General features: G+C 34.8%; 1 protein-coding gene across 1 annotated transcript in view; it reads left to right on the forward strand.

The window, feature by feature from the left end:
• The first annotated feature begins 726 nt into the window (after positions 1-726).
• LOC123527411 (60S ribosome subunit biogenesis protein NIP7 homolog) overlaps positions 727-13,449 on the forward strand; it is a 37,476-nt gene continuing 24,753 nt past the window's right edge. The window contains exon 1 of the mRNA XM_045306835.2: positions 727-885. Coding sequence (XP_045162770.2) covers positions 830-885 — 56 coding nt within the window. The 5' untranslated portion in view covers positions 727-829. The remainder of the gene's footprint in view (positions 886-13,449) is intronic.

The raw sequence follows: 13,449 nt of genomic DNA on the forward strand, positions 1-13,449 counted from the left end.
TGGCGTACACCAGTATCACTAGAAAAGAAATTAGATAGTGTATTACCAACTTTAACACATGATTTAGCTAGTGAATACATGTTGTATATTATTCTTAAACATTTACCATCTATGTTGTTATTTAACAGTTTCCGCCAGAGTGCTAATCTGTTAACAGAATCAAATGCCTTTTTATAATCAATAAAAGCACTAAAAAGTTTTTTCTTTTTACTTAAATAAAAATCTATAATAAGTTTCAAAGAGAATATATGATCTATTGTACTGTAACCTTTACGGAAGCCTGCTTGTTCTTCACATATTACATTATTACTTTCTAAAAAGCAATTTAATCTATTATTCAGAACTGCCGTAAATAATTTACCGAAACAGCTTAGAATTGTTATACCACGATAATTATCTGGATTATTCATACTACCTTTATTCTTAAAAATAGGTAAAATAATACCTTTACTCCAAATTTCGGGAAAAATGCCCGAATCCAAAATTATATTGAACAATTTACAAATAACTACAACAAACTCATCATTGTTACAATATTTCAAGTACTCATTCAATATATTATCAAACATTGATGGACTTTTACTATTTTTCAAACTAGTTATACATTTTCTAACTTCTAAAACATTGAATGGTCTGTGAACCGTCGCAATCGGCGTACCCCGGAGGCGCAAACGAGAGAAATAAAGTGGTTGCGCCGGTTCCGGAAGTTGAAATCGGCGTAAAACGGCGTATGCCGCTTTGCAAAACAAGTCCCGCCAGTGTCTACCCAGTAAACAGGAAGTGCACGTGTATTGCTCGAAATTGAATTATTTCAGGACGAATAAAAAGAATGAGGCCGTTGACAGACGCGGAAACTAAAACCTTCTTTGAAAAATTATCAAAATAGTAAGTATTAATTATTATTGTTACTCTTACAGTTGATACAAGAGAAAAACTTAAATTTGTTATCTGTTTCCGCGATGGAAGTGTCTCAGTAGTTCAACTTCAACACCGATACTTTACAAAATCCCTGGTGGACATCAAGTGAAGGTGCAGGGTGACTGTACATGCGCGGGGCCAGGTGCTCCCGAGTGTGTTGTTAAATTAAAATACGGAACGTGTGTGTTGTTAAACAGGCTGGTAACATAATTTGCCCGATCGGGCTTTCGACATAAAAACTAATATTTCTTAAAAAATAATGAAGATATTTCTTTCAAACTTGGTCCGTTTATTAAGCATAACATATGATGCATATGAAGATAGAAATAACTTTGTTGACTTCAGTTTTGTTAGAATGGGGATAATAAGAACAGAGTTACCTCTGCTTTATTTATTTATTTGTGTGCTTCTTAGTTTCGTCCTTAGCTAAAGACTTTTTTTTTTGCATTTATCAGTTTAATTTGTTTGTCTGCTTCCATGTTTTTTTTGGTTTTTATTCTTATTTGTGGTGTCGCCTGGTGGAGTCTCAGCGCGTGTGGACTGGCCATACAGCTGGCAAAACCAGGCGAAACATATCTTAAACTTTTTATCACTACTTCATCAATCCATTTACTCATTATCTTAACAATAGTTTTTCATTTTAACTAAGTACTTACATTTAAATAGTAATATAAGTCATAATTTAGTATATTCTTAATATACTTTTTTTATATATATCTTTTTTCTCTCTCTTTCATGCATGATGCCAATCTGTTTTTATTGTGATAACATTGTAGATGACAGAGGAGGGTGTGGCACTGTGTATGACCCTCTCAGTCCCCTTTTCCCTCTCTACATCTTTCTTTCGGTAGGTTGGGATAAGTACTTTACTTGGGGAATTAGGTTTTCTGTCTCACACTTGTCACACACCCGACTGTCAACTACTAATTTCTTATTTTATGCCCATAGACTTGTATTTTTACTTGCATGTACCAATATAATATGCTTATCTTTTTTTTATGCTATGCTTTAACCATGTACTTTTTTTTACAGCCTTTTTTAATAGTTATATTATTTTTACATATGTTTGTCGGGAAATAGCTTTAAGCTAATGTTTTTGTTATATATAGTATCCGACGTTAAATAAAGTTTCTTGTATCTTGTATCTTGTATCTGGTTATCTCCACAGAGGGCGCTGGTGAAATAAAGGGTAAACATTATCTAGCCTGACCTTAGATTTACTATTGAATGTAGTAGAGATTAATTTGTAATTTCCTAGGTATTTGACCCTAAACACTAATTAATTTGCAATTTCCTAGGTATTTGACCCGGAACAAAATAAAATCTTAGAAAATAGTCAAATACTTAAATACATTTGTTTAAAGGATTTTTGAGTAGTTCATAGATGAACTGTTGGTAAACTTGCATAACTATTATTGTTTTGCACAGAAATACCAAGGAATATGAACTATTGATGCTGGGCTATAATATATTAATTTCAACTACATTTATCAAATGCATCATAGACTGAACATTATATTGTACTGCAAATGTCTACATAAATCATCATCAATGTTCTTTCACAGATGTTCAGCTATATATTTCCGCAGATACTTTTTGTAGAACAGTTCAAGCTTTGGTGAAAGGCTGTATTTAAAGTACTCATGATCTAGTTCAACTTTTTGTACAAACATATCCTTGAATTTATACACAATGAAAAAGCAATATTGTCGTTTACTTATATACATCTGTCCCTGTGTCTGATAATAGTATCATTTCCTCTTTCCCAGCATATGGACATTTCACCTCAACTATTGTTTGTTCATTGATGACTCCGTCGGGTGTTGCAGCCAGATATGGACTTTCTCTACATATGAATAATCTGCAGTTGTTGACACTATGTCCCGTTTGCTTTTCAAATTTTGTAATTGCTGTTTCTTCATATTGCTTCCCATGAATGATTGCCTTATTTGTTAAGTTTAATGTTCCACGTTTCTGTATTGTCTTGGTCTTGGGTCAGATAGCTTGCACTGTTTTTTTCTTGATGGAATGTCCTGTGCCTTTAGTGGTGTGCCAACATATGACTGTTTTGGTTTGTGAAATGTTTGCAATATATCTGTGCAACTTTGCTGGACATGTGCGTCACTTCCCGAAACAAATGCATTTATCATCAACAATACTGACGAAACATGCTTGCAGGTTCCATGCGGTCCTTTTCCTGCTGGACATTCACAGTGGCTGTTCTGGATTTCTCTATTATCTTTGTGCAGTTTAAGGTTGAAATTGTATGTTATGTTCTTCATGGCTGCCCCCACTACACAGTAAAGTATATATTTGGACTGTGTACTTTAGCACTGCATGCACAGATTTTCTTGCTTGCAAACCTTTTTCAAGTGCCTTCAAGTCTCATTATCCACAGCCTCTCTTAACTTGAAATATCCTTCAATTTGTTCATTTGTCAATTTAGGGAACTCGGTCCTATGGTCTGCTTGCAGTTGATGAAACCCTTCAGTGGGCCAGTCTGGATCCAGAAGTTCTGGTAGAAGAATAGGTTCACCCCTGAAGTCTTGATTTCTGTCATATGCTTCAAGTCTGAAAGTAAGAAAAAGATAGACACCATAAATTTCTCAAACAAGATATAGTGCTAGCATAAGTCATTAACCTGTAAAATGTAATCCAAAGGGCTACTATCCAGTATTTTTGCTTTGTATAAGCAACACTAAATCTACAAATATTGAGATGCAATAAAGATAGCACCAATAAAACTTGCAGTATACACCATGGCCAACATGTAAGACATTGCCTCTATGTACTGGTTTCTCAATGTTTAAATGGATTAATACTATTAATTATTTAATTATAACAACATAAAAATATACCTTGTTAACAAACCTTCCTTTCTGCCTTTGATTGATGCCCCACTTTTTATCAATTCTCTCTGTGATTGTATAACTTTCCATCCAAAATATTTTGATTTCTTCTCAGAATCCATTGCAAAGTGTAGCTAGATAAGAATCTGGGTCAGCATTGTTTACCCCTTATTTTATCAGCGCCACCTAGCGAGTAGCTGGCTTATTATCCCCATTACTTCCCTTTTTCAGATTTTTATGATGCATAACTTTTAAAGTCAAAAAAAGTTATGTTTCAATGCAATGTTCAAAACAGAAAAGGGTTCAATGGCTTTCTGTTGCTCCAAACTTGTGCGCCAATACCTTTTTTCTATATATTTAGGTTTTTTTTTTTTTTTTTTTGGGCATTTATTTTATTCCACAAATCACACAAATATGATAACATACAAGCTCTATGGCTTTTGAAAAGACTACATTAACAATGTTTGTTATGGAACTACTTAAAATATCATAACCTTACATACTACCTCTTATTAAATTTTTTATATAAAGACAGCTAAACTTCAGTTTTTGTAGTTTATAATTCAGGTAAAATCTCTTGGCACTGGCACCAATGTTGGCTCCAGTGGCTCCTCTTTGGCTCCAACTTTTGCCAAATGGCGAAAGTGTTGGCGACAGCTTAGAAATATCCAGAGCCACCCCTGCTTCTATATGGACGTAATTCTCCAATCTTGGGCGGAGTACCATATTAACAGGGCCGTCGCCGGCTTCGAAAAAGTGGTCCGGTCATGGGACGTCGAAGGCGTCCCGCGAGTGCCGAAGGCAGAAGAGGGGATAGAGCAGGAGAGGAGGTGTCCCCCCTCTCATAAGGGGGGTTTGGGGGATCTCCCCCAAGAAAATTGTAAGATTTGGGATGCCCGTAAGTGCGTTTTCCTTGCATCTTGAAAGCATTTTCCATTAAGATTTTCAGTCAAATTTATAACAGTTTTCAAGGATAACTATCCGACATTTGTCCAATGAATGTTAATGTATTTCACTTCTGAGTGTCAGCCAATACAAAAGAAAACAACTATTTCGACCCCTCTGTGAGTCTCATCAGGCGGTGTCATTAATAATGAAGGCTTTATCAAAATTTGAACTTGACAACTATCCGTCTATGTGAGCAACCATACACACATGACAATAAGCGGGGTCATTAGTTTCATAATGCAACCACGATCTATTGGTGAACCACGAAGGCTGAAAACTTCTGTTCACTGGATTTTTCTGACCAAATGGTGAGTTTTGGAAATTTAAATGTCTTAGGTTCGATTTAAAGCAATTATTTAAGATTATTCAAAATAATTAGAAATACTCAGCTTAATTTCGGTTAGTTTTGTTTTATTATACCATGAAAAACACAATTGTTTCCAATATTTTTAAACATACATTTTTTTCATCAAAGCAATTATTATAGACTATAAAAAAAATCGCCCTTTAGACCATACCGAATTAAAGATATATCAGATTAATCCAATCAAAGAGGGTTGATATTTTTGACATGAAGTGTGCCGAAGTTTTCACACCCCGCGGGCAATCATGACAGATACCGCTCGTTGCGGATAATTAGCAAGACAATATTTCGGCACTTTTAATCTAAGCAAAAGCTGAAATTTTATGTGGAATAAAAACTGGTACGGCCGATATCATGCTCGACCAAAAAAGTGGTCCGACCATGGCCGGGTCGGCCGGACCGCCCGCGACGGCCTTGATTAATAAGTATTCTAATGGGTAATTAACCAAAAAAGGTACTGGCTGAATAGAGATCAATGCAAACACCCATCAGACTGCACCATATTCTAAGGGGTATTTACCAAAAAAGGTACTGGCTGAATAGAGATCAATGCAAATAACCATCTGACTGCACCATATTCTAAGGGGGTTTTATCAAAAAAGTACTAGCTGAATAGAGATCAATGCAAATAACCATCAGACTGCACCATCTTCTAAGGGGTATTTACCAAAAAAGGTACTGGCTGAATAGAGATAAATGCAAATAACCATCAGACTGCACCATATTCTAAGGAGTATTTACCAAAAAAGGTACTGGCTGAATAGACATCAATGCAAATAACCATCAGACTGCACCATATTCTAAGGGGTATTTACCAAAAAAAAAAGGTACTGGCTGAATAGAGATCAATGCAAACGCCCATCAGATTGCACCATGCTGGACGCTGTTGGCTCCACACCTGCAACCAGTGTAGATCACATCCATGCAGTCCGACAATGCTCTACACAGCCAGCAAAGGTAAAACCAACCGCGCCAAGCTAGGCAATGGTTAAGATGTAAACCAAAAATATGTATTTTCAAGCAACCAGTAAGGGAGATACTAAATTATAAAATAAGTTCTTTACTATTAGACATTAATTTGTTATAAATGGTGAAAGGAGAATGATAAACATTAAAGTTGCTTTTATCTAAGAGATAATAGTAAAGCATTTCAAACTAGGCAATTTCCATGTTACTTTTGACAGATCTTAATGTTAACTTTTTATGAATAAATGTCTACCCAATTTTTACACAAAAAAGAACGGACAACATACATACACACATAAACAAGACAATTCACTACAACAGTAAAAGGATACCACTACTTCTGTCAATTTATGATATAGGAAGACATATAAGGGCGAAAAAAAAAAAAAACACATAAAAAAACATGTTATAAAGGAGACAAGATCAGTGAGAGTCCGTTGCAAGACTCATTTACAAAGTAAAATGAAGCCTTGAACAAGGTGGAAAACAAAAAGCCAACTATAAGTACTGGAGGTGAAAAAAGGGAGAAAAAAAAAATAGATGAACAGAAAAAGTTCAGTGACAGCGCTGGAAAAAGATAATAGACTCTAAATATGTAATTAATCTCTAAGGGTTAATACTTTGTTTATAGTGCAGATGTTTGAACAATTTTTTTACAACTAACGTTTTTCTATAATGTTGTAAGTCAAATGAAAGTAAAATGTATACATGCATGTACTAGCGCAATAATTTGGAGCATTAGAAAGCCATTGAACCCTTTTTTGTTTTAAACTTAACATTAGAACATATTTTTTTTGGACTTCAAAAATTATGCGTCATAAAAATCTGAAAAGGGGAAATAATTCTACCAAAACTGAAGGCAACCAAGTTATTTTTATTTTAATTTGTATCATATGTAATGCTTAATAAATGGACCAAGTTTGAAAGAAATATCTTCTTTATTTTTCAAGAAATATTAGTTTTTATGTCGAAAGCCCGATCGGGCAATGTTACCAGCCTGTTAAAATCCTGAACATATTCATAATTTTAACATGTCCAAAACATTGTGGAATAATTTAAGGTAGTATGCGCCCTTTGTCGAGATTTTTAAAAAGTCATCGGATTCCTTTCAAATTTGGATTAAATAAACGTGATACAACTGCCGTTGGTTTTATGAACTTTTTGTTTTATTCTGACGTCGGTACCATAGCAACATAATGACGTCAAAGCGCCATCTGTCGGTTCTAACTGAAATCGGGGTGTTTCTGTATTTTTGCGTTGTATCTCTTTTATTAGTGCATCAAAATTTAAAATTCAAACTACACTAAAATCGCGAAGAAAATATCTATGAAAACATTACTATATATGTGTCGTTAATTCTCCGAGTGTGTGTAAGTCTGTAAAAATGCAACGTCAAAACGTTATAAACGTACCTGTTTTTAACGCACTGTTGCATCTTTGACTTCGTACAACGAAAAAACAGCGCGGTAATTTTTTTTTAGAAATTTGCTGTGAATTCCTCTATCATTTTTGCACTAAATGGACTAATAAAAAACATACCTTCTCGATTTAGATTTTGCATAATTCAACTCAATTTGAAACGCGGCGCATTGTGCGTGTGACGTTATTGTTGGCCGTTTGTCCTGATCTCCTTGTCTTACCCGGTTGATAAGCTCATAAATAAGGCTGTTAAATACGGGAAAAGCACATACACTTTAAAGTACACACAAAGGAATTCCTGAGGGGTGATATGCAAAATGTTCACCGCGAGATATATGAATATCGACCGAAGGCGCCATAATGAAGGCCGGATTCACACATCTACAAACACCAGAAAAGGTCATTTAAAATGTATCATCTCAGTCTTTTTATCAATGCGAAAGTATAGATATCTCAATGGGAGATAAGAAAAAATAATATCACATGCATAAAAAACCAAAATAGCGTAGGTGCGCATGTGATATGAAATTATGCATCATATCACATGCGCATAAATTGAAAATAACGGCTCTGTGCAGGAGTTATAAAATCACTGGTGGGTATGATATATCATTCGAGTTAAACTAATGGAAATATAATGGAAAATTTGCATTGGATATTTATGTGAGATAAAACAATATGTATATCTTGCTCTCACGAGAGGGTGATATAAAACAGCCGATCGTCGATGAAATGAAAAAAAAAAGACAAAAATAAAAACAAAACAAAAACGCACAGGTATATTGAATGATTTTCAAGGCATCCCCCCTTTATTTTTCATAAAAGTGAAATAAAGGCTTGATATTCTTGTTTAGAGGGGTGAACGATTTTCATTTCACACTCTCTTGAATGCTATATTTTATTTTATTATATACCTATATAAATTCTGTAAAAATATCGGCTTGTATTTCGTGAGATCCGATCTGGCAAAATCCACTCGAGCCGAATACTGCATCCCAGATCAAGCTACTGTTACAATAACTCTATTATACCGACAGAAATCGTCATAAAATAATTATGAGACCAACAAAACCCATATGGTATATAGTAGTAACTGGGTGAAAAATATGCTTCCGTGATTCAGTCGAAAGAAGTCTCTAATAGATTAATCAGAGAACAATTCTTTAAGACTATGTGACTTTCATTCTTATCTTTTCCTACTTACCTTGTTCAAACTATGATGTATGTATTAAATTTGTTCATGTATTACTGTGAATGAAATATAAACTAACAAATTGATCCTGATTTTCCTATTTTTCGTGCATTTTCGCGGGGCAAAATGCGCATTATTTAACTCATGAAATGAATTTTACATGGAATAAGAAACTTTTCATGCATGTTTTCGAGTTGTTTGCTTGAAAATGAAAACAGGGTATTTATTTTACAGTTCGCTTTCTGAAATGCGGCAATATGCGGGTACCATGATTTCAGTTGACTTGTATTTCACTGCAAACTATTTAACACCCCTTTTTCTTTTCGTTTTCTTGTGTGGATATCTTGTGGAAAAATAGATCTATGACGGGGTGAAAATGTAGAAATTGTATTAAAATTGTTTTGAAGAATTTTATATGAAACAAAGAAAAAATTTCTTTTATTGTTATGTACCCTTTGTGCATGTTCTGTTATCAGCAAGCGCTCCATGCAAGCGACCACTGGGATTCAGATTACTTTCATCAGTGAGCCGTAGCTTTTGAAAAATAAACCCTATGCCTTGTATCATATTTTTTTTCAGTAAATCAGTTACTAAAATAATTACTAACTAGCATGTTATTTTTACAAAAAGGACGCCAAATTTAGAGGTGTTTTACTGTTCTTGCACTGTTCTACTCTCTACAACGATGACAAATAGAAATAGCAGGTATTATTGGAATAAAGTTCTTTTTTCACTTCTAAAATATGTTTGTTACCATTGCAGAATTGACAATGGTCTGTTGTCTTCCTTAGATTAATCTTATTACGGAAACTGACTGACAATGCCGAAGATAGCCGATATTCGTAGTATGGTACATCTGAGATCGTTGTCGAAATTGTCATGGAAACAAACATATTTTAATTTTTTTTTTTTTTTTTTTGTTAAATATTATAACGACAATAAAATATCCTTAAATTGAAGTGTATTTGTGTTGGTTTCATTGATTTATACCCAACACAATTGAACAGTTTTCATAAGTTTTCATTTTAAACATTTGTTTTAGTGTTTGGATATCGAAATTTTAAGAAATTAAACTGATATGAATCACTGCAAAGTGACATGATAAATATTTGACCTTACACAAACAATGCATCGCATTTCATATCGAGCTGAATGCTGAAAAATCTAAATCGAGAAGGTATGTTTTTTATTAATCCATTTAGTGCAGAAATGATAGAGGAATTCACAGCAAATTTCTAAAAAAATATTACCGCGCCGTTTTTTCGTTATACACAGTCAAAGATGTAACAGTGCGTTAAAACAGGTACGTTTATAACGTTTTGACGTTGCATTTATACTGATTTACACACACTCAGAGAATTAACGACAAATATATAGTAATGTTTTCATAAATATTTTCTTCGCGATTACAGTGTAGTTTGAATTTTAAATTTTGATGCACTAATAAAAAAGATACAACGAAAAAACACATAAACACCCCGATTTCAGTAAGAGCCGGCAGATGGCGCTTTGACGTCATTATGTTGCTATGTTACCGACGTCAAAATAAAATAAAAACTATATTTTCGCAACGGCAGTTGTGTGACATGTATTTAACCCAGATTTGAGTAGAATCTGAAGATGTTTTAAAAATCTCCAGAAAGGGCGCATACTACCTTAAGTGTCTGGTCGTCCGGTAACCGGACGCCTAGCCTGCGTTCTAGCGTAACCTGGCGATTTTCTAGTCGTCCGGTAATCGATTTCTCAGTGAATAAGCAGTGTTCTGGTTTAATTTTACCTTAGACAAGCTTACTGTCACTGAGTGGCTGCTTTTTAATTTCTGACTTTTGCAGCCACCGCGACAAGCCAAAGTATGTCAAAAACCTGGGATTTGCTGCAAGCAAAATTTGCTCGCAACTCAAATACATGAATGGAAATTTAAACTTAAACACCATGAAATATATAGCATGTTCACGAAGAAAGAACGTTTTTCTCACGATCTGCACCGATGATATTCTTGAAATACACAGCATTACCTTATTCCGGCCATAAATCCACAGCTATCCCGCAGTATTGACCTTGTTTTTCAGCCATGATATTTTATGATGCAGAAGACCAGTCAGAAGACGCGCACTTTACAATATTTACATTTCAATTATTGGAGAATCTGTGGAAACCTGTATGCTGAATTCTCATTTTTTACGTTCTTGTGAACTTAAAATTAAGATGCAGTATAAGACATACTATGAATCAATTCCAGAAATCCCCATAAGTTTTGGCCAAACTTTGGCAGCCATATTGTATATATATTATTTCAAATATAATTTTCAATGACTGGTTATAGACTCTGCTCTTACCTTTTAAAATTTTGACATGTTCAGATAAGTATATATGAAGTTATGAGGGAATTCCAAAAGTTTGCACTTTTGTTTCATTTTTAGCTCATCAGAGCACGTAGTGCTCAAGGTGAGCTATTGTGACCGGTCATTGTCCGGCGTCCGTCCTCAGTCGTGCGTCGTCCGTCAACATTTGCCTTGTGAACACTCTAGAGGCCACATTTGTGACTCAATCTTTATGAAACTTTGTCAGAATGTTAGTCTTGATGATCTCTAGGTCAAGTTCGAAACTGGGTCATGTGGGGTCAAAAACTAGGTCAGTAGGTCAGATCAAAGGAAAAGCTTGTGAACACTTTAGAGACCACATTTTTGACCCAATCTTTATGAAACTTGGTCAGAATGTAAGTCTTGATGATTTCTAGGTCAGGTTCGAAACTGGGTCATGTGAGGTCAAAAACTAGGTCAGTAGGTCAGATCAAAGGAAAAGTTTGTGAACACTCTGGAGACCACAGGTGTAACCAAATCTTTATGACACATGGTCAGAACGTTAGTCTTGATGATCTCTAGGTCAAGTTTGAAACTGGGTCATGTGGGGTCAAAAACTAGGTCAGTAGGTCAGATCACAGGAAAAGCTTGTGAACACTCTAGAGACCACATTTGTGACCTAATCTATATGAAACTTGGTCAGAATGTTAGTCTTGATGATCTCTAGGTCAAGTTCGAAACTGGGTCATGTGGGGTCAAAACTAGGTCAGTAAATCAGATCAAAGGAATAGCTTGTGAACACTTAGAGACCACATTTGTGCCCCAATCTTTATGAAACTTGATCAAAATGTTAGTATTGATGATCTCTAGGTCAAGTTTGAATCTGGGTCATGTGGGGTCAAAAACTAGGTCAGTAGGTCAGATCAATGGAAAAGCTTGTGAACACTAGAGACCACATTTGTGCCCCAATCTTTATGAAACTTGGTCAAAATGTTAGTCTTGATGATCTCTAGGCCAAGTTCGAAACTGGGTCAAGTTGGATTAAAAACTAGGTCACCTGGTCAAATCAAAGGAAAAGCTTGTGAACACTCTAGAGGCCACATTTGTGACCCAATATTTATGAAACTTAGTTAGAAAGTTTGGCTTGATGATTTCTAGGTCAAGTTTAAATCTTGGTCATGTGGGGTCAAGAACTAGATCAGTAGGTCAAATCAAAGGAAAAGCTTGTGAACACTTTAGAGGCCACATTTGTGATTCAATCTTTATGAAACTGGGTCAGAATGTTTGTCTTAATCATTTCAAGGTCAAGTTTTAATCTGGGTCATGTGGGGTCAAAAACTAGGTCACTAGGCCAGATCAAAGGAAAATCTTTTCAACACTCTAGTCTGAGACCACAGTTTAAGTTTGAAACTCACGAGAATTAGTCAGAATGTTTGTTTTGATAATCTATAGGTCAAGTTTGAATCTGGGTCATGTGGGGTCAAAAACTAGGTCACTGGTCAAATCAAAGGAAAAGCTTGTGAACACTAGAGGCCACAGTTGTAACCAAATCTTTATGAAATTTAGTCAGAATGTTTGTCTTGATGATCTTTAGGTCAAGTTCAACTCTTGGTCATGTGGGGTCAAAAACTAGGTCAGTAGGCCAGATCAACTCTGGTGAGCGATATATAGGGCCATCATGGCCCTCTTGTTTCAACATTTTACCCCAAAAATAGGGTGTTTGCATAATTGGATTTTGGTAGATGTTTGATAGCGTATGTCATTCCTGATATATTATACATCACACATGGCAAATATCATTTCTGTGCAAATTTTTCCCCCTAAATTTCATATTTTTACTGGACTATTAAGGACTTCTGTTCTTTTAAGTTCAAATGTAATGAAATTATTTGCTTTTTAGTAATCTCCTTAACTTTTTGCTGGATATATTTCTTTGCCATTCCTCAACACAAACACTTTTGGCAGGGGATACCAATTCACCGCAGCGGTCACACTGGGAATTTTTTTCTCTGAGCCACTGCTTTTTCCGAAGATAAAATTATGAGGCCAACAACAGCAAAGCGATTGACGTTCTTGTAGGACTACATTATATGTACCAAAATACTCATATCACTCAAGAAATTAGTGCAGTTATTACATATTTCTTAGTAACCCTTTAAAAAGCTACTTAGAAAATCAATTTTTGTTAACGTCTAAAATTATCATTTTTATAAACATCATTCTGCCATTTAATAAAAAAATTCTGAAAATCACATTTAAAATAAAGATGTCAAAAAAGAAGAAATTTTGTTTAAGCAGTGTCGTATTTTGCACATTGCCTCTAAGTGGGTGGGGTTCGATGCCTTCGCATGTTTTATTCTCGAAAAATACTTCAAAATTCGATGATCGAATTTGCTTGTTTCTTTCAATATATGGAAGAAATTACTTTTTCAGACATTTTCAAAAACTGCATTAGTCAGATGTTATATTGATTTTTATTGGTGCAGATCAAGA

Source organism: Mercenaria mercenaria, chromosome 14 (assembly GCF_021730395.1).
Source record: "Mercenaria mercenaria strain notata chromosome 14, MADL_Memer_1, whole genome shotgun sequence".
Classification (NCBI taxonomy): Eukaryota; Metazoa; Mollusca; class Bivalvia; order Venerida; family Veneridae; genus Mercenaria; species Mercenaria mercenaria.